At 37.2% G+C, this 23,177-nt stretch overlaps 2 protein-coding genes across 2 annotated transcripts in view; one reads left to right on the forward strand and one right to left on the reverse strand.

Annotated features, from left to right (window-relative positions):
- Positions 1-9,463: 9,463 nt before the first annotated feature.
- On the forward strand, positions 9,464-15,223 carry LOC136826439 (uncharacterized). The gene is made up of 3 exons (XM_067083657.1): positions 9,464-9,583; positions 11,786-11,988; positions 14,894-15,223. Exons 2-3 carry the CDS (start codon positions 11,805-11,807, stop codon positions 15,061-15,063), a joined length of 354 nt encoding a protein of 117 aa, XP_066939758.1. The 5' UTR covers positions 9,464-9,583; positions 11,786-11,804; the 3' UTR covers positions 15,064-15,223.
- Positions 15,224-19,964: 4,741 nt separating this feature from the next.
- The window catches only part of LOC136826440 (uncharacterized), a 4,063-nt gene continuing 850 nt past the window's right edge, over positions 19,965-23,177 (reverse strand). Inside the window, exons 2-3 of the mRNA XM_067083658.1 lie at positions 21,774-21,983; positions 19,965-20,286 (exon numbers count right to left, since the gene is read on the reverse strand). Coding sequence (XP_066939759.1) covers positions 20,105-20,286; positions 21,774-21,983 — 392 coding nt within the window. The 3' untranslated portion in view covers positions 19,965-20,104. The remainder of the gene's footprint in view (positions 20,287-21,773; positions 21,984-23,177) is intronic.

Here is a 23,177-nt window from a genome sequence, read left to right on the forward strand (position 1 = left end):
AATAAATCTTATAGGGTAATTATGTAAATAAGCTAAATGATGACAGGTTCGTGTGACACCTTTCATCTAGTTTTTCGTTGTTGGACGAACCACTTTTTTTTTTTTCAACGGCGGCAAGACCTTGTCGTCACACTGGATTTGCAACAGACAACATTTGATGTCAGTTTGCTCATCAGAGCCTTTTGATAATGAAATGAATATGGAAAGATTAGTGTTTAGAAAGTGTCTATGGAAAGTGGTTCTACCTGATTTCTGAAGGCAGTATTTTTTATTGTGTGATGAATCTGGCTCCTCTAATTACGGGAACAACCGGAGGAGAAAAATAAGTCATTGTAAATGATACAACTATCCATTGGTCCACTATTGACACAATATCTCTGTTAGGCAATTACTACAATATAAGAATTTATATTATGTACATTTCTGGGTTGTGGCATTACACGAAACTGAAGTAATTCGTCTCACAAGTTGCTTGGGTTTGCAGTGAACGGCTGTAGTTCATATAAATGAATAAATAAATAAATAAATACATAATTATATGTATACATATACATGTATATATAAAGGCTTCACTCTTTACTTCGTGGCAATTGCTTTTATTTATACATTATACATTCATCACGTTCCATATCTTCGTGATTCAGTTATACATACATATATATATATATATATATATATATATATATATATAATATATATATATATATACTGTATTTATGTGTATAATTATAAATATATAAAATATATATATATTATATATATATACATATATATATATAATATTCTATATATATGTATGTATATATATATATATATATATATATATATATATATATATATATATATATATATATATATATAAATACATACATTAACGTATACACAATCTACCTCAACATGCTAGACGTCTGGAAACTCCGAACTAGAATAATAAAAATTCAGGTGAGGTATGGGACTTACAGCGTAGTTAGAACAGTTATGAGCAATAGAGCGATTAATCAGAGACAGTTCGAAAACCAGTCACTGCAGTGGTATACCTGCCCAGTCAGTCAGTCTGTTGGTGTTCGTGGCCTTCTGGAAGTGGCCGAGGCAAAAATGACTGGACCCTTCTTCTGGGAAATCAACGTAGATACTGTAGTATTGTTATTGTTATTGGCTCGGTGTAGTCTGCCACAACTCCCCAGAGTATACTGGTAGTCTTTTACGTAACCACTGTTCCGCTGCAAAACCTCGTTTGCAAGTTCAGTTTGTTTGTTAGGTCTAATAAAGTTAGCCTAGGCGTACAGCTATGTAGAATGGAATAGAGTATGAATTTAGGCTAAGCGCTGGGACCTGTAAGATCATTCAGCGCTGAAACGGAAACTTACAGTAATGAGGTCTGAAATGCGTAACAGGAAAACCTCGCAGTTGCATTATGAAACAATTATTAGTAGAGGATGGAAATTAAGATGGAAGAAAGTGAATATGAACGGAAATACAGTAAAACGAATGAAAGGGGTTACAGCTACAGTAGGGCCGAACGGGCGCTGCAAAGAACCTCAAGTAATGCCTACAGTGTACTGCCTGAGGTGCACTGAGGGTACTATCTCCCTAAGGAGTCTAGCTTTGCGGTTAGCCTACGGACGTTGCAATGTGAGGAACTAAAGCATTCTGCCTAGTCAATTTGGTCGTTGTACGTAAGATAAAGTTTTTATGAACAAAAATCTTTCATTTTTTCCAAAAAAAGTGGCAATGAAATACATTTTATAAAGATTTTATGTCTCACATACAATGCAGACACGGAAGTTCGCATCTTGAGAGTTTACAAGTTGAAACTTTCTCTGTATGGGTCTACCTTTTACTTTTTTTTTTGGTACTTTCTCCTGATCTGTAGAGTAATGGAGTATAAAGAATCGAATAAGCAATAACAAAAAACATTGCTTCCCTCTGGTTTCTGGATCTGGAACTCTCTTCCTTACTGTGTATTTTGACCCCTTGGATAACATACTTTTCATGTCACAGTTGATTAAGCTCTCATTAACTGGAGAAAGGGTCCCGCCCCTCTCTCTCCCTTTCTCTCTCCCACTTTTTGTACACATACACACAATACATATAAATACACACACATATATATATATATATATATATATATATATATATATATATATATATATATATATATATATATAAGACAGAATATATACAGCACATAGAAGGAAGGGTGACAAGGAGATAGCCGGTCATCAAAATGTATTTATTGTCGATAACAACATAGTTACATCATATAAAAGAGAAAACAACACAAATTAAAAATACATGGAATATAATTTGACTTTAAGAGTCTCAACAAATTATACCAAACTTACATTAAAACAAACAAGATTTGCACCTGTATGCACTAAAGGCTGAAGGCTTTATGATTCAAAACATTAAACTGCAAAAAAACTCAAGCCAGAAACAGCTGTCCAGGTGGTGTGATTTTCAACTTGGGGACTAATAATAAATAATACTAATAATAATAATAATAATCAGAAAGTTAATAAATTTTGTGTGAATGATATTAGAAAATTGGACAATCTGCAGCCAGTACGAACTGACACCATTATTTTCAGCTTGACCTTGAGCAATCATTATCACGTAGAGTTTCTGACAGTATATTTATTAACTGATTGCAATAAAGGTCTTTAAAAAATGGCCATTTTTGGAATTAAAATAATATATTAAAGTGTGCAGACTTGAGGTCTAAATTTGTCATCTTGGATGTATCTCCTTGTCACCCTGTCCTTCTATATACATATATATAGCACAAATTCTATTTCCTTGAACAGCTGACGTAATTCAGATAGAGAGAATGCCTTATGTATGTGTGTATGTGTATATATATACATACTTCAACTGGGTATGTATAAAAATGTTAAACTGTCTTGTACCAATTACTTGTGCGTGAATTAATGACTTGACAGGCGATTGTTAGTTTTGAGTTATGGAAAAAATACTAATACAGAGATACAGTAATATTTTGAATTATCAGATAAAATGGTGCCATTCAACTGGGAAAAAATGGTTTCCGTGAATTAATGACATGGAAAAGTTAGCCTTTGAATTATGTAAAATGGTGCTTTTTCCACAGAGTTAGCCATTTCGAAAGGTTCAGTAAATAAACATTAATTATAATGCAGTGTTATTGAATTCCATTCTCACGTACACACACGCACACACGCACACAAACACGCGTGCATATGACTGAAAGACATTCTCGTACCGATTATCTGATTCTACATTTACTTTCATTACGATAAAGTATAAAAAAAATGGAAAACTTATGATAAAAAGTTGTCGCCAACATTACTGACTCAGGCTGACGTTTAAAACTCTCTAAAACCATCATCTGTTCATCTGTCAGGCTAGACTGCTGGGTACTTTTCCATGCACGCTTAAACACCTTCAAGAAATAAAAAATAAATAAAAAAAGACTCGCTAAGTTCCCTTCATGCCTAAGAATGGCAGTTCCAAGGTGGACCACTTCGGCCAAACAATGGCCAGTGCATCTCAGATTAAAACAAATTGCCTTCACCATACAAAATGCGATGTCATATGTGTTTAAAATTTTGCTCGCACAGTCGAGCTGGTAATCGTTATCGAATGCACTCGTAGCCTAATATTTTCTGCTTTGACTCCGCAGATCATATGTCAAAGGAACCAGTCGGACCGATAAGCAGTTCAACTTTTATTCACAAGGTGAAAGCATCAATGTTTTTGTCTTGTAACCGTTATCAAAATGCACTCATAGCCTAATACTTTCCGCTTTGATTCCGCAGATCAGATGTCAAAGGAACCTGTCGGACTGATAAGCAATTCAACTTTTATTTACAAGGTGAACCAATCAATGTGCTTGTCTGATGAATAGGAAGGGAAATCATGCTTGCGGCGCCGAAAAGTTTTGCTTCACATTGCATAAACACTTGGATGTGAATATACCTTCAAGATCTCTTACTTTTGCTTGTTCGTGTTCTGGTCTGCCCACATTCCACAAGACATCCTGACACTTTCTGACTGATTGCAATCAATAACTTTTCTTTTCAAGTTCATGGAAATCAATTTCAAACGAGAGAAGGATTTTGAGCAATGATTATGGATAAATCCTCGGTCAGATGTGGCTCAGAAGGAATTTTGTGAGTTTTTAAGATTTTCTTATAATTTTACCAAAAATAAATCCTGTGGTCTTGAGGTAGATATTTGATGGTAGTTTTGTTATGAACACAACATGTACTAGACAACTTACTGGATCAGGGCATAACCTGCAAGATTTCATGCAGAGCCCGACAACTTACCGGATCAAGTATTAACAACAGGCAAGCTTCCCTGTAGATCCTGATAACTTATCGGACCAAGAATTAACGACTAGCAAGATTTCCCCTAGATCCTGACAACTTACCGGATCAAGAATTAATGACTGGCAAAACTGCTTGTAGATCCTGACAACTTACTGGATCAAGAATTAACAACTGGCAAGATTTCCTGTAGATCCTGGCAACTTACTGGATCAAGTATTAATAAGTGGCAAGATTTCCTGTAGATCCTGGCAACTTACTGGATCAAGAATTAACAACTGGCAATATTTCCTGTAGATCCTGGCAACTTACTGGATCAAGTATTATCAAGTGGCAAGATTTCCTGTAGATCCTGACAACTTACTGGATCAAGAATTAACGACTGGCAAAATTTCTTGTAGGTCCTGACGACTTACTGGATCAAGAATTAATGACTGGCAAGATTTCCTGTAGATTCTGACAACTTACCAGATCAAAATTAACGACTGGCAAGATTCCCTGTAGATCCTGACAACTTACTGGATTAAGAGCCCAACCTGAGGTTTCTTGTGACCCTGACAATTAACCAGATCAAGGGTTAACAACCTGTGAGTTTATGCAGATCCAGACAAGTTACCAGATCAATGGCTACTGCTGTAACATTTCACGAGGTTCCAGACAACTGACCGGAACAGTCTCTCAATGCATGGTTCCTCCAGTGACATTTCATGTGGACCCAGACAACTAACTGGATCAGTTATCCACTGCACGGTTCCTTCCATGACATTTCATATCGTTCCAGAAAACCGGATCAGTTGCTCAGCATGTGGTTCCTTCTGTGACATTTCCCATGGATCTGAATGGCTAACTGGATCAGTTGCTCAACAAGTGGTTCCTCTTATGACATTTCAGGTGGATCTGGACAGCACTCTGGATCAGTTACTTGACACATGGTTCCTCTTGTGATATTTCAAGTGGATCTGGACAATAAACTGGATCAGTTGCTTAAAGCATGGTTCCTCATGTGACATTTCATGTGGATCCGGACTGCTCTATGGATCAGTTACTTAACACATGGTTTGTCTTTTGATATTTTAAGTGGATCTGGACTACTAACTGGATCAGTTACGTAACGTCTGGTTCCTCTTGTGACATTCGACGTGGATCCGGACAGCCAACTGGATCAGGTGGCTAAGAAAGCCCTCATGGACCCTGGTATTGTCAAGACATGATTTCTTTCTAAATCCATCAGTATTTATTTATCAATAATAATATTTTCCCAATAATCAAGAAGTCATGGCATATCGAATCCAACGTTATTTGCTCCTCCAATCTGGTATTTTTGTTAATCTAAAAATAAATGCCTGTAAGCACATAGGAATCCGTCCACAAAAACTAGCTGGACGAGAATTGGCGCCAATTTCGAGCGATTTTCCTTATCAGCGTGACAATAATCTTTGACCTTATCCTTTGCCTGTATTTTTTTGTGAAGAATCAACGGCATTCTTTGACATTAAAATCAGCTGTATGGTTTTTCACACGAATAATTCCTTTGGTAGAACCGGAATCACAGTTGGCTTGTGAACTGAATTGAACTGAATATAGAATTTAAGCCAGAGTCCAAGCACTGAGACACATGAGGTCATTCAGCGCTGAAACGGATATTGACAGTAAAAGGTTTGAAAGGTGTAACAGGAGGAAATCCTCGCAGTTGCCTATGAATCAATTATTAGGAGAGGGTGGAAAGTCAGATGGAAGAAAGAGAATATGAAAGAAGGTACAGTAAAAGGAACTAAATGGTTTGCAGCTACGGGCCGAAGGCACGCTGCAAAGAACCTTAAGTAATGCCTACAGTGCACCGCATCAGATGCACTGACGGCACTACTCCCCTTAGGGAGAGGTGGCTTGTGAATACATTTGAAATCCTGGCATCATTCGTAGTGACATAATGGAAATGATATTATTTGTTGCTCATATTTTTAAATTATGTCACATTTAGCACAGCAGGGTTTCTAGCCATGCTGTCAAATATGACGATGATGCTATATTAAGAAATGAGATTAAAGAAGGCTTTTTACTTCTCTTCTAAAGGTTTTACAAAGTCTAAACACTATAATCAACATACCTATGTCCTTGCTTAAAAATTGACTTCCTGTGCAAAAAAACCTTTATAAGAAAGACATGTTTGATTGACAGTGAAAACAGTCACTAACACTAGAGAGAGAGAGAGAGAGAGAGAGAGAGAGAGAGAGAGAGAGAGAGAGAGAGAGAGACCGGTGGGGTGGGTGTGGAATTAGAAAACGGGATATCATAAAGAGAAACAGCAATCACCAACACTGAGGGAATGCAGAGAGAGAGAGAGAGAGAGAGAGAGAGAGAGAGAGAGAGAGAGAGAGAGAGAGAAAGAGAGAGAGAGAGAGAGAGGCGTGGAATTAGAAAAAGGGGCATTATAAAGATTCAAATCAGTAACACTGAGGGAAAACATCGTGGAGAGAGAGAGAGAGAGAGAGAGTTGGAATTTGAAGACAGGGCTTCATAAAGAGAAACAAATCACTAACATTGAGAGAGAGAGAGAGAGAGAGAGAGAGACAGACAGACAGAGAATTGGAATTAGAAGACAAGCCTTATAAAGAGAAACAAAGCAAGAAAGGAATTGAGCAATCCTGACAGTCCAGTGATTTAAGAACAAAGTTTCCTCACACTGAAGCAGAACATTAAACAACTTTTTTTTTTTTTTCTTCCAAAACTTAGGGGTCAAGGAGACTGTAGGCGGCCAATCAGAATTCCTCTCCAGGTTCGGGGCCAACTCGATCCAGGTGCCAGAGTGTTTGCAACTGAAGGTTCAAGGTAGAGAGGAGGGAATGTTAACACTGGACACAGACCCACGTGGAGGTGGGAGGAGACCTCAGTGTCAGGTAGATGTCGCAGGTGTGGTACAGGTGTTCTGTAGATGGTGTAGCCTAAGGAGGGTATACTCTTTATGTATTTCCCTTTACCTCCTCTTACTACTTCCTAACGAACACCATATTCTTTGGAAGCTTGAATTTCAAGTCAGTGGCCCTTGTGGGCTTGTTCCATAAGAATAGGTTTCATCTTCTGAATAATAATAATAATAATAATAATAATAATAATAATAATAATAATAATAATAATAATAATAATACGCAATAAGGTTAACTGATTTCTTTCTTCTTTGATACAAAAGGCAAATGTGCTGTATACCAGGTTAGCTAGAGGTTTTACTTTGCCTGCTGAAACTAAAATGTGAAATACTTTGCGTCGTGCGGTTGTGGAATCTTCTGGTCTGCAAGCGTTTAAGCGAGGAACAAATTCATTCCTGCTCTCTTCTGTTGCTGCTGACGTCTCCTGAATTCAGGTGTATCGGTTTTATTTTCTTTTCCCTTCTACTTATTGATTTGTTACCTTTTCCTGTAACTTCTCTCTCTCTCTCTCTCTCTCTCTCTCTCTCTCTCTCTCTCTCTCTCTCTCTCTCTCTGCAGGCTGATTTCCCTTTGGGAACCTCTTGTGTTTGTAGCCTGTTGACTGTACATAAGGGTTTTCAGCTCAAGATTTGAAGAAAAAAGGAGGAAAGTTGTTCCAGATGGCACAGGCCCCGTAGGAGGGTAGTGCCGTCAATGCATCTCATGCGGTGCACTGTAGGCATTACTTAAGGTTCTTTGCAGCGTGCCTTCGTCCCCTAGCTGCAACCCCTTTCGCTCCTTTTACTGTACCTCCTTTCATATTCTCTTTCTTCCATCTGACTTCCCACCCCCTCCTAACAATTGATTCAAAGTGCAGCTGCGAGGTTTTCTTCCTGTTACACCTTCCACACCTTTTACTGTCAATTTGCGTTTCAGCGCTGAATGACCTCATCTGCCCCAGTGCTGGCCTTTGGCCTAAATTCTATATTCACACGGCACAGGTGTCACTGAGTATTGTCTCATAACAAATGAACAAAGAATCGACTTATTGTTGACCAGCAACCTACTTTTCAGGGAAGCCAAAGCCAAACTCAATCATTATGCAAGATGAAAATGCAAGTGTAGTAAACTTAATGAGGTAATATTCTTATAAACCTCATGAAAAACTTACGTCCTAAGATTTTCAGACTTAGGACTTGAGACTTTCAGAGTCAAAATGCCCTAGCAGCCGAGAACTCTTCATACCGGTTATAAACCGTTCAGGCAGAAAAACAAAAAGAAGAAAAATACAAAAAGATGCAGCCAAAGAATCATATCTTTTTGCAGTTTCTGTAAATGTTTTTTAATTTTTTCAAAGTGGGCAACTTTTGACGAACATATATGAAACGAGCGATGATGGTTGGAGACTGGAGTTCGAACATCCAGTATTAATGTGATGTACCTCTGAGTCTTCAGCCTCTCGTGAGGAATGAGAACGAAAGAGCAAGAAGAAGAAGAAGAAGAAGAAGAAGAAGATTTCTAAGCTGAATTAGGAGAACATTCGGCATTGAAGGAGCATGTTTTTGTGCGCATGGTCTTTTAGAAGTGGCCATTTTCACAGAAAATCTAGAGATCACTAGATTCTCTCTCTCTCTCTCTCTCTCTCTCTCTCTCTCTCTTTCTTCTTCTTCTTCTTCTTCTTCTTCTAGATTAGCGGGGGTGTTTCCAATATCTTTCCTGATCTAGATGTTCATCTCACTTAGCTTAAGTAAAAGAATCACTAAATTAATCTGTTGTACCGGCATGGAGTACCTTTAAACATTGATATTCCTGTTATGGCAAAGCTCTTCATATGTAAATGTTATTAAGCGTGAATAAGTATGTGTATAGATACATTCACATATATCCCTCGTAGGTATATGTGTGTGTGTATACTTAACTACATCTTTTTGTAAATGTACACGTATTTTTACATAACCTGCAGTACTGTTTGTCCTTTTGCCTGGGAAAAAAATTGCGATTATATACCGGCCAAGTTTCCAACTTGTAAAACTGAAGAAAAAAAATGAAATTTTTGTGATGCGGATACAGAGTGACCACACGAAAAAATAAAGGGTACAACAGAAAAAATTCTTGAAAATGTGTCGCCTGGGATAGGCGTCGATGAATAGCTGACAGGATAAAAATGAAAGAAAAAAGAGTTTTCAGTCTTGTTGCCTAGACGGCTTTATCGCGCGACTTTGAAGACCATTCGCCTAGGGCGATCTCCAGTTCTGAGAATCCGAAGGACGTTTTGTAATCGGGTGTACATATATATAAGAGTTCGGTTGGCGCGCTGCACGAGACAACACGAGGTTTGTGTGTGGTGAATCTCCTTCGCAGTTCGCCGGAAAGGTGAGTCGAGTTCTCGTAGCAACATTTGAAGGGTTTATTTAGGTTTCTCTTGTGTTTACTGTTTGAGGAGGACAGATTCGTTCCTGGACGTAAAATCACGTGATGCCGATGCTTGTTTTATAGCGCTAATGGATTCTTCGTGGCGATGTATAACCTGCGCGGGGCAAGAATCCTGGTGTTGAGCTCTTCTGAAGTATCATAGGTCTGGTGCCTGGTGCGTCTAAGTAGCAGATTTCTTATATTTTGAGTTTTCCGGTTTTAGGAAATCAGATTCGTTCACTTGATGTAAAATCACGCGATGTTGAGATTAGTTTTATAATGCTAATGGATTCTTCGTGATGATGTAATCTGCGTGGGTCAAGAAACCTGGTGTTGACTTCACCATGTGTAGTGTAGGTCTAATATCTGGCGCTTCAACCTGACGATTTGCGTAAAAAGTGTTGTAGGCCTAATGGCTCGTTTCAACCTGCAATTCACGCTGCATTGTGATAAAAGAAACAAGTATAATTACGCCGAAGCTTCTTCGGCGCAATCGAGTTTTCTGTACAGCCGCTACAGCGTATAATCAAGGCCACCGAAAATACATCTATCTTTCGGTGGTGGCCGATCCTATATCTTAAATAAAATAAAAACTACTGAGGCTAGAGGGCTGCAACTTAGTATGTTTGATGATTGGATGGTGGATGATCAATATACCAATTTTCAGCCCTTTAGCCTCAGTACTTTTTAAGATCTGAGGGCGGACAGAAAAAGTGCGGACAGAATAAAGCGTGGACGGACAGTCAAAAAGACACGAAGAGACTGCGACCCAACCGGACTGAACCTGTTTGTGGTGTTTCCTTGTGTTTCAGGCGTTTTTGCTTAATGGGTTTCGTCACACGTCTGTAGAATCTTCGGTTAGTGAAAGCCAGTTTACACATCTTATTTCTAAGAACACGTCGCTAAATTGGGGGAAGGTATTTAGAATTAGCAGCGGGTATATTTTGGCAGAAAAACTGTTAAACTTCCAACGGATTTTATTACTCGAGGACAGAACCTCTTAAGAAATTGTTGGCTGGGTTTCATTTTACCTTTTCCGCATTCAACAGCGCCTCAAGGCATTTTTTTTATGTTTTCGAGATCATATCTCATTTGCAAATCTTGTTTACTGGAATACGACAAGCATAAAAGTTTCTAGATCATATTTCGTAAGGTTTTTTTTCTCTATTTTTAAAAAGAACTTGCATGTCGTCCGCAAAAAGTATCGAGGCAAATATTATTGGAATAAAATGGCAGTGACATTCGCTAAGCAGTTTGTTTCGTAATATATTTTCTATACTTTAGGATGACAAACATAAGCAGTAATCAACAACTAATGGGGTACATAGGTAATATCTCAAGACAAGTGTGTATATTTATATATATATATTTAGTATATATATATATATATATATATATATATATATATATATATATATATATATATATATATATATATATACAGTTTATATATATATATATACATACATATATGTACATATATACATATATAGAAATAATCAACACACAATCACGTGTGGAACAGAAATAAATTTCTAACTCGCATCAGGATCGAACCCAGGTCTTTCAACTGAAAGGCAAAGGCGCTGCCCACTTTTACGAATTGTATGGCCTGGTGGGCAGCGCCCTTGCCTTTCAATTGAAAGACCTGGGTTCGATCCTGATGTGAGTTAGAAATTTATATATACATATATATATCATATTTTTTAGCATTGAATAAACATTATTAGAGAGAAGCTTAGATCCTTTATGGGTTTAACTATAAGTAATCCCAGAAGAAAGTCACACTTAAATTTCCCGTTATTCTTCTGCTGTGTACTGTACAGGGCTATCCTCCTGATAGTGAACTGAGTAACCTAACAACAGGGAATGTATATACATGCATATATATATATATATATATATATATATATATATATATATATATATATATATATATATATATATATATATATATATATATAATGCTGGTTTTAGTAATCCCATTTTGCTCTTTTGTTCTGCTCCTGAGCCTGTGCTGAGTTCTCATTTATAATTGAAACATGAAGCGTAATATTACTTCAGAAACATTGGTTATTCTTAAAACTCACCTGTTCGTCCCCAATAGCTTATCAGACTATGAGAACAATATTAGACTTAACTGACCTTGTCTGCTTCTTTCAGGAATCGTCAGGAACTCACGATGTCCCCGATATCGTTACTTCTCGTCCTATCGGTGTTGGTCGCGTCTTCCCAAGGGCTGCCGGCCACGGGTCCTCAGTCATCATCCCTTGAAAAGGCCTTCAGTCACCGTCCTACGATCGAGTCCATCATCAGCTGCTTCGTCGGGAAATCGCCGTGCTCTCCTGCGCAACAACACATCAAGTGTGAGTATCCATTCCGTTTGGAAATGTTATCCCGATGAAAAAATGAACACATTGGCGTGGACAGTTTCATAACGTTTCCCCATGGAGCGTCAATAACATGGAGTGGCGATCTCCCTGCCGAGCATCTGACCTCGGGTTGCCATATGGAAAGTCTCGATCCAGCACATAGCACTATACTGTATGATGAAGCACTAAGGCAGCTTTGCTTTTTTTCCCCCTCTTGTTTAATTATCCAAAGAATATGTTATTTTTTAAAGGTAAATTAACCATCACTGTAAAATATATTTCGAAATATTTATATTCTGAGGTCTGCTGTAGTTAAAGTTAATAATTTTGCATTCTGATCTGAATAATCTCAAATATTTGAAAGCCAAACAAATCTGGTTAGAAAAATTTATTCCCTTTCTAAACAGTCAGTATTCTTTATATACAAAAATAAGTATGCATAAAAAAAAAAGGCCCAACACTTTGACTTATTGAAGTACAGAATTTTGCATTAAAAAATCGTGTACTTTAATCTGCATATATTTGAATTAATTCCGAGTTATAAACGATTTAAAAAAATAAAGTAGACTGTAGTGCATATATATATATATATATATATATATATATATATATATATATATATATATATATATATATACACACGATTTCCCACCATGCTCGGCATCTTTTAAACAAACCCGACAAAAAAAAAAAGAAAGCTAGCAGTCATTACCTTGGAACGATACTGAGAAAGAATTGTTATATAAGGAATGCCACAACGTAGTTTTGACTTATTTGGAATAACCGACAATGAAAATACGTGCAGAATCCGTAGCCAAGGGGCTTAGCACTTGCTAGGTTAAGATTCTTTGCCTTGCTGTTACCATTCTTAAAGGCTACGTTTTCGTTGCCGTGGTGGTTCGATAACTTTTATCACAGAGAAATTATTTTCATATTCAGAGAAAAGTTTAAATGATAGGTAGCACTTACCAAATGAATAATTTGATGGCATCGGTCTAGCCTAGGCTACCCGATTTCATTCTCTTGTTATTACCAATTCATGAGACATATGGTTCGATAAAAACACATTAAAAAGTACAAATATTTTTCACTTCGGTGAGAGTAATAGCAGTTTTCTAGGATTTGGATAAGTCATCCAAAAATACTTTCATAGTAACATGTTTAAAAGACGAGACTTGTTGACACAACCAGCAACCTACACACCTGCTTACTACTAAGCCTTTTCAGTAAAAGGACAAGCTCGCTTTTACTCTATATGATGCGGCATGTATAAGATGAATGATGTTGCGATTTCAAAACTGAAGTCGCCATTGCACTTATGTGCCACAATAATATGCTAAAATTATGACATGTTGACACAGAAAGGATTTGCTACAAATTAAAGAAAAAAAAACACAGCTATTTTTACTAAGAATCGAATAATAGGAGTTGTTTTCTACGTTTTGTTTACTTTGTCCTGAAACATTCTCCCCAATGCAATGTGACGTTTCAAAATTCGGTTGAGAAACCACGTACGGTGGTATGCGTTTCGTTCATCAACTCTAACGACGCCTTTGATGTCTAAAACTGAAAAAAATTATGGCATAGACAGTATCCTACAAGCCTGCATACTGCAGATAATTCTTAATGACTGACAAAATACAGCATGTGTCCTTAGGCGTCACGGTTACATGTTTAATTAAAAGACGAGACTGGTTGACACATCTAGCGTTACACTTATAGGCCTACTAACACTAAATATTTTTAATAACAATCAAGATTTCCTACTTCATATCATGTGGCACGTACATATTAATGATATTCTGATAACAAAATTGAATTGCCACTACATTTATGTGCCACGATGATATGCTGAACATATGAGACATGTTAAAGAGAAAGCGGATCTACTGCGAAGACGACATATATCTGACTAGCACAAAGTTAAGGATAAATTAATTTTATTATGCTTTGTTTACCTGTGAAACGTTATCCCATTGTCTCTTGAAGAATTGTTTTTTTCCCGTTTTAGCGATTATAAGCCGCGCATCGTACCATTATTGCGATCAAGATAGAAACAAAATCACAGACGCACTAAGCCCCTGTTCGATTTGCGCGCCGTCCTGGTGGAAGACCACCAAACTACCCGGTACCTGTATATACAGATAACACCTCCAGATATCATTTTCCCTCGGCGTTTTTAAATGTTATCCCGGTGAAAATTGAAACATTGGCGCGAACAGTTTCGTATCGTTTCCGCTCGGCATTATGAAATGCTACCCCGATGAAAAAAGGAAAACATTGGCGGTTACCTCGGCGTGTTGAAATGCTACCCCGATGAAAAAATGAAAACATTGGCGGTTCCCTCGGCGTTTTGAAATGCTACCCCGATGAAAAAATGAAAACATTGGCGGTTCCCTCGGCGTTTTGAAATGCTACCCCGATGAAAAAGTGAAAACACTGGAGTTGTGTAACGCCTTTAATCTGGAAGGCGAATTTTATTCTACCAATCGCAATAGACTGTTTATTCCCTTTGACGGTACATATAGTCTCTACTGGTATCATTATTAACCCCTTTTTTTTTAGGATAAAATAAGCCCTAGTCTTGAGTGCAAATCTCGATATATCGTTTAACTTACAGATTTAGTGGCAAGACTTGCACTAAAAAAAATTAATGTCTTATTTCATCCTGATCTTTAAAGAACGTGACTATTCATACTCTTCATTTCTTGTTATGTCATTCTTGACTTTCTAAAATATTTCAGCTGCTTCTCGCTAAAACTGATAAAGATCTGTAGCTTGCAACAGACTTACCTCTTTCAAGAGAGGATCACTTCTGCTAGAAGGCTCATTCCTAACCTTTCACGGTCTAGTGCCCATCCTCTTTATTTACAGTAACCTTCTTATTCTTCTCTTCCAGCCCAGGCACTGGCCACCATGCGCAACTTCGGCACATGCCCAGATAACGTCTGTAGCCCACAAGAACGCAGAGAAATGGAGAGGGCCATGGAGCTGTTGCAAAGCAAGCATCCCGATCTGTGGGGTAGTCTCATATTCGCTGTCCTCGGCATCGACATCAAAGGGTTTTGAAAAAAGGAGACAGACAGTCACTCGTCAATGCTAAGGAGTTTTTAGGTAACAGAGGGAAGACTGACGTGTTTTAGCGCCAGTTGTTGCTGTATGTAGCTACAGCCCTACGTGCTTGATGATAATTTCCGTATTTTTATATTCAAATAAAAGACGAAATAGTTTTGGAATTTGTTATTGTCCTGGAACACCGTTGTAGTGCAGTTGGTGATAATTAGAGCTGTATTTGTGTTGATAAGAGTCATTATCATTCCAAGATGTTACTCATCTCTTAATCATATATACTTTTCACCCTAGACTCTTCTTCTTGCGGCCAATCAGTGAGAAATCATCATTTGCAGAATTAATCTAAACTTTTTATTCTTAAATTTCGTCCGTGTTTATGTCCATTGTTTGTGATTTGTTGGTGACCTGTCAACTGAATCTCAGTATCTAAGGGTGCGTCCAGACTTCAGTTAAACGTGTCACGAAGATAAGTAGGTAACTTGTGCAGAAACATCACCAGCAAGTTGAATACAAGTTAACGACATACTGATGGTCTCAACCGGTGCTTCATACGATTATCCAGCACTGACCCGTGTAGCGTGGGCGTGCCCTGAAACAACAGAAGAAAAAGGTACAACGGAGACTGCTGTGAAAATGTAGTACTGTATTGATCTTGCAAGCATGATGGCAGGACATTGATAGTTTCTCGCGGTTCATCATGGTAAGTTGCTTTCAAACGGCACTATCCTCTTTTGTAGAACTGAATGACTAACCTGTTTTTATTCTTTATCAATTAAGTGGTCATCCATAGTAAGGTAGCGTTGCATAGTAGACTAACTATGGGCACAAACTCAGCGTATGAAATACTGAAGTCACTGTACCGCAAAGTTTCGATAACCCAAAAGTGCGCAATAGTTCAGTAAATTACAGTCGTATTGTGTTCAATAATTGTTTCAAACCTATAAGTTTATATAATTCACTGAACGCATAAAGTCGTAGTTGGAGCAGAGATCATAAATCGTTTAAAGGCATTTTGAGAATATAAAATGATTCTATGCAAACTGGAAAAAAGGGAATCTTATATCTACAAACAGTCATTTAAAACATGAAGTTAAGTTATTGAATTCCATTTAAGAGACTTAGAATAACTCACAAGCTAATTTAGGTCTCACTCCAGTTTTCATGTCTTAAGGAAAACTGATAAACGAAAATATAAAAGAAATTATACTTTGTTTAAGAGGTCTGAATCACTCCCCAAACTGTCATATGAGATGATGAAAATAATTTAGTGACATGACAGAAACACAGACTTTTTAAAGAATAGGTCAGCATTTTTCCCACCGAAAGATACATATATCATATATATATATATATATATATAGAGAGAGAGAGAGAGAGAGAGAGAGAGAGAGAGAGAGAGAGAGAGAGAGAGAGAGAGAAGGAGGAGGATGAAGTACATCTCAGCTTGTCCTTAAAATACATTTATTGGCGATGTTTCAAAACACAAGGTTTCATTTTCAAACTAGAAAGACAAGAACAACAAAAGAATTAACATATTAAAAGCGCTAAAATACAGATATAAGACATAATACAATATAAATAACGAAATGAAAACTATCTATAACAGAAACAATCATCAAAGAGAAAGGACGGACGTAAGATAAAGAGTTGTCGAGAGAATAGAATAGTATATAGAACTTAGGCCAAAGACCAAGCACTGGAACGTATGAGGTCATTCATCGCTAAAACGGAAATTGGCAGTAAAAAAAAGTTTGAAAGGTTTAACAGGAGGAAAACCTCGCAGTTGCCCTATGATCAACTGTTAGGAGAGGGTGGAGAGTAAGATGGAAGAAAGAGCAAATGAACGGAGCTACAGTAAAAGGGATGAAAAGGGTTGCAGCTAGGGGCTGAAGGGACGCTGCAAAGAACTTTAAATAATGCCTACAGTGTACCGCATAAGAGGAAGACTGCGTGTTCAGTTGAAGAACTAAGTTGTTTAATAAGCAAAGAAGTGCCCGTTCCAAGATTTCAAAATCTTTGTATTGTATATCAATTGAGCTTGATTTCTTGCGTGTTGTCTGATGTTAGAAAATTTCTACCATTACCAGTACAATAGCTGCCTTTGTGGCAGTCTGACCCTTAGTAACTCTGCGTGGATCCCATGTAGGCCTAGGTTACATCTAGGGCAGTTGAACTTGTACACAACTCATGAGGTCATCAAAGGGTCAAGTTTATCCTTGAATTTAAACAAAATGCCCAGAGTAATGGGATTTATTGGAATTATATTAAATGCAATTGCAGGTGTATAATTAACTATACCTTTTCTCAGTGCATAGCAGATATTTTTTTATCGTGGATTAAAGGTACATTTGCTTAAAACGGAAGCTTGGGCACAGTAGGTAAGGAGACTTTTGGAATAAAAACCTTATTAAGAAGTTTGAAAATATTTATTTAAAAAATGGATTTCTTCGTGAAAAAAGCTCCCAACGAAAAGTCAGTGAGGAGGCAAGATGAAGTTTTGTAGACAAAGAGTTTAATTTAATAACAATGGCTATAAAAATTTAACCTTAGTCCTGTAAAATTTTTCCTGTGAACTGAAGTGTTAAAACTATCTCATTGTCGTAAGACTAAAACATCTAGGAAAGGTAGTTTTTCACTTTCGCACTCTATACTAAATTTTATGTTCGGGTGTGGCCAATCTATAAACTAGAGAAACCGCAAAGGTATTCTGGTCAACATGCCTTTTGTAGAACATCGGATGGTAACCCAAAGGACAGGTGTCCAAAAAATGCTCCTCCAGGGAACACATGAAAATGCCTGCGAATATATGGGCGATAATGGAGAACCCACAGCCATACCTCACCGTAGGGGGGTAGTGCTGTCAGTGCACTTCACGTGGGACATTGTAGGCATTACTTAAGGGTCTTTGCAGCGTCCCTTCGGCCCCTGGCTGCAACCTCTCATTTCTTTTGCTGTACCTCCGTTCATATTCTTTTTCTATCATCTGACTTTCCACCCTCTAAAAATTGTTTCCTGGCGCAACTGCGAGGTTTTCCTCCTGTTACACCTTTCAAACCTTCTTACTGAACGTCAGTTTCCCTTTTAGCGCCTTTGGCCTAAATTCCATATTCTGGTCCATAGCCATACCGTCTATTTGAGTGTAACAATTATCATTATTAAAAATGAAGGCAGTGTCTTGCATTGCCGTCAGTTTTGATAATAATTTTTTTTACTTCTAGTAATAGGAAAGGAAGTAAGCTGGTATGGGGAGAGACAGAGAGAGAGGCAGATAAACAGACAGAGACAGATGAAGAGGCCAAGACCAGTAATGAAGCCTAAACAATGTAGAATTAGAAGGCACTTTTTGCATGAATTTACTACATTGAAAATAGATGAAAATTAACTTTAATTGCTTTCCCTTATAAACTAAATTCTATTTTTTCATAACATAAAAACCAGGGCACGTAAAACAGAAAACAAAACATAGCCAATATAATATTGGCTATGTTTTTGAAAAAAAAAACAAGTTACTCTAATTAAATTTTGTACTTACAATGTAATTTTTGCGTCAAGAAGTTTTACACAAGTGACTGAAGAAATCAGTAATGCAGCCCTCGCTCTCTGAGTGATTATGGCGTTATTTTACCATTGTACACCCCTGACAATTGGTAAAAATAATTATATGAATTATAATCGTGTTGATAATAGAAAGCAGTTTCCCTGACTCTTTTGACGTGATTTTTTTTATATTGAGATACCTTTTTTTTTTATTTACTGTAAAAAATAGGTATGAACTATTAGATTTGATATGAGTTGCTTTCCAGTTTTTGAACATTTTTTCAGACTCATGAAATCTGAAAATATATCTAACTATCTTGCTTCTCTCCATTATGACACTGTGTTCTACTGGCATGTACTCTATACAAACTGCAGCTTGGAAGCTGGAGGAGAATGCAGTTTCCTCGAATTTGTATCATAATTTTGACACTAATATACTGTCGGCTTTGGATCATGACACAGAAACGTGGAAAGTCATCCAGTGTTTTAATATTAGGCCTATATAGGAAACATAGGTGTAATTCTTCGCTCGCTTACTGATTGACAAAAACGGATAGCTAAATTATTATTATTATCATTTTTTTTTTTTTTTTTTTGTCTATCACAGTCATCCTATTCGACTGGGTGGTTTTTATAGTGTGGGGGGTTCCGGGTTGCATCCTGCCTCCTAGGAGTCCATTACTTTTCTCACTATGTGCGCTGTTTCTAGTAGCACACTCTTCTGCATGAGTCCTGGAGCTACTTCGGCATCTAGTTTTTCCAGATTCCTTTTCAGGGATCTTGGGATCGTGCCTAGTTTTCCTATGATTATGGGTACAATATCCACTGGCAAATCCATATCCTTCCTATTTCCATTTTCAGGTCTTGATCCTTATCATTTTTTTCTCTTTCGTTCTCATCTACTCTGGTGTTCCATGGTATTCCGACATCAATGAGTGATACTTTCTTCTTGATTTTGTCAATCAATTTATTATTATTATTATTATTATTATTATTATTATTATTATTATTATTATTATTATTATTATTATTATTATTATTATTATTTTATCTTTAAAAAGATGAAACCTATTCATATGGAACAAGCCCACGGGGACCACTGACTTGAAGTTCAAGCTTACAAAGAATATGGTCATTTGAAAGAAGTAGCAGAAGGTAGTCAGGATGTGACAATACCAACTAGTTAAATAAATATGGCAGCCATTGAGTGAGGTACAAGATAAGGCCTAGAAGTGTAAAAGTGCATAAAATGCAAGCATGTTCACGATAACCAAAAAGGAACGTGTCTAAATATCTTTCTAAATCATCAAACCTGTTCCAAACCTCGTTCTAAGGTGCTTCGGGGTGAATGACAATAAATGTTCAAAGTATTTAGCATTTTATTAAATTATATAAAAAACTTAAATTAGAAGACAAAAACACAACGGAGCAGATAACTGAAGCTAAAACGCGTCAGTAAAACTCCTCCAAGTAAATATGACAGCAGAGACGAACGCTGTGACTATCTCCTCTTGCCGAGGTCCTTGATATCGACCCCGAGGATGGAGAAGATGAGCCTGGCCCACAGGTCTGGGTGCTTGCTCTGCAGGAGCTCCATCGACCTTTCCATCTCCTCGCTCTCTTCAGGGGAGCAGAGGTTCTTGGGGCAAGTGCCGAAGTTCATCATCGTAGCTATGGCCCGAACTGTGAGAGGAAAGAAAGATTTTTGGAATAAGATAAAAAAAAAACAGAAGAATATTGTTTCAGAAGTTAGGCTAGTTCCCTTCGTTTCTCTAAATTTCGTTGTCACTGAGCAAGACCAATAATGACATAAGATGGTAATGATATCAGGTCAATAAAAAAAAAACACACTTTAACACGAGTATAGTAATACTGTATGATATCAGGGCAATAAAAAAAACACACTTTAACACGAGTATAGTAATACTGTTTCCTAATATTGCCCAAAAGAAATGTACATTTAGGACATAGTAATGATGTCAGGTCAATGACAAACGTCATATTTACACTGATACACTGTAGTAATGCTGTTTTCTAATGTTCTATTAAATAAATGTACATTTCGAACGCTTACTCAAGAAATATTGTAGCTAAAAATTACTAACAGGTTTTTTTTCATGTGTCTGACTCATCAGGTTAGACTGAAACTTTCATTTGACTAAATAGGGTACGCTAAATGTTTCATGAGCATTGCTCAGGGCTAGACTGAAAGTGCAATGAGACCTACTTATCAGGGCAGACTGAAAGTGCTGTAAGACTGAGTCATTTAAAGTGCATTAAAAGTGGCCTTAGACTGCCTCTTACTGGTAGACTAACTACCCTTACTGGCAGATTGACTATCCTTTACTGGCAGACTGACTACCACTTACTGACAGACTGAAAGTGCTATGAGACTGACTAAGTTAGAGTACGCTGAAAATACCCTGAAACTACCCCTTTAAGGTAGACTGAATAATTCACAGAGTAAAGAAACGTACCCCGAGGCTACCCCTTTATGGTAGACTGAAAATGCCATAAGACTGTATTCATTTGTGTGTATTGAAATGCCCTGAGACTGAATGTGCCATGAGACTGACTCACTCATGGTATATAGAAAGCACCCTGAGACTGTCCCTTCGTGATAGCCTTAAAGTGCCAAAAAGACTGCACCAGTTAGTGTATATAAGAAATGCCCTCAGACTGGCCCTATGTGATAGACTGTAAATGCACTAAGATTGACTCATTGTTTATAAAAATTTCCTAAGACTCCCCATTCATGATAGACTGTAAATGCACTAAAACTGATTCAATTAGTGTTTATAAAAGTTTTCTAAGACTACCCCTTCATGATAGACTGTAAATGCACTAAGACTGATTCAGTTAGTGTTTATAAAAGTTTCCTAAGACTACCCCTTCATGATAGACTGTAAATGCACTAAGACTGATTCAGTTAGTGTTTATAAAAGTTTCCTTAGACTGCCCCTTCATGATAGACTCCAAGTACCATAAGACTGACTCAGTTAGTGAATATTGAAAATTCCCTAAAACTGTCCCTTCATGATAGCCTGAACGTCCCATAAGACTGCACCAGTTAGTGTACGTAAAAAGCGCCCTGGGAATTCCTAAAGACCACCCGAAATATGCACGAAACTAGCCCACTAGGCCTAACAGGAGGAGGAACCAAAACCCACCTTTAACACTCTGTTGCAAGGGTGTGCATTCCGTCTTTCCCATGAAGCAGCTGATGATAGCTTCGATTGCGGGACGATCGTTGAAGACCTTCTCGACGGCTGCCACTTTGGAGGGCTGGTGGCCATCGGCGGGTGTAGGTAACGCATGCGCAGACGCTACGAGTGCCAGTACAACGAGCAGCGAAAACATCTTGGCGTTCTTTCCAAGTCCTGTGAAAGGAGAGAGAGATAGAGATGAAATCTTTTTGCGTCCTGGGAAGAGAGAGAGGTGAAATCTTTTTAGGTCCTGGAGAGAGAGAGAGAGAGAGATGAAAAAACGACATCCAGGAAGATCACAAATGTTTGGTTCTAGGTTTTGCTTTGCTTTTGAAAACTGCGATTTCAAATGAGCAGTTTAAATGATAAATACAAGAAGTAACAGTTTGTCAGTTTTGGGTCACAAAGGGTCTTCAGGTCGGTTTTTTAGCTAGGATATTCAATTTCCTGAGTGTCTGTCTTCGTTGCAAACAATGCATTTGTTTTATCGATTCTTGACTTCCTAGAAATCGCGATGTGAATATTATTAGTTTAGTGGAGCAATGGATTCAAAATGCTACAGAAGAAGGTTTTATATATATATATATATATATATATATATATATATATATATATATATATATATATATATATATATATCTATATATATATATATATATATATATTATATATAATTATATATATTATTTTCTGGATGAAATAATTTACGTAAAATACAAATATAAGTAAATATAGGTAAAATAACTTAAGAAAAATCTGTTGAAATATGAAACCAGGCCCCCACGCAAACAAAACGACGCAGAGGGAAGCCATACATTTAAAATATTTACGCAAAAAAAATCTGATCCTTACTGCAGACTATAAGGTGAAGTACATTATTATTTATTATTTATAAACAGAATCCACCCAAAATCTTTGAAGAGTGAACTACGATTCATTAAAGAAAAATGAACACTATACTCTTTGGAAGCTTGAATTTCGTGTCAATGGCCCCTATGGTGGGCTTGTTCCATATGAACAGGGTTCTTCATCTTCAGAATAATAATAATAATAGTTTTTTCCGATCTCAATTCCTTCTTTAGTTCCTCTCGATGACATGAAGTGAACACTGCCCACCTAAATAAAATAATCAAATTACTAATTTATTTTCCAATTAAATAAAACAAAAATTAAAATATTTTCTGTTCTGTTCAACGAAATGTCGGCCGGAAATCAGTTACGGACTATGAACAAGACTGATATTTAACTTTTCTCTATTACAGGAATTCTGTCATCGATAATATTTACAAAATAGTACTGAATGACTAAGGCCATCTTCATTCTTTAGAGCCTCGACTGAAAAGCGTTGGTAAACGATACAAAACAAGT

This window comes from Macrobrachium rosenbergii, chromosome 41 (assembly GCF_040412425.1).
Source record: "Macrobrachium rosenbergii isolate ZJJX-2024 chromosome 41, ASM4041242v1, whole genome shotgun sequence".
NCBI classification, from domain to species: Eukaryota; Metazoa; Arthropoda; class Malacostraca; order Decapoda; family Palaemonidae; genus Macrobrachium; species Macrobrachium rosenbergii.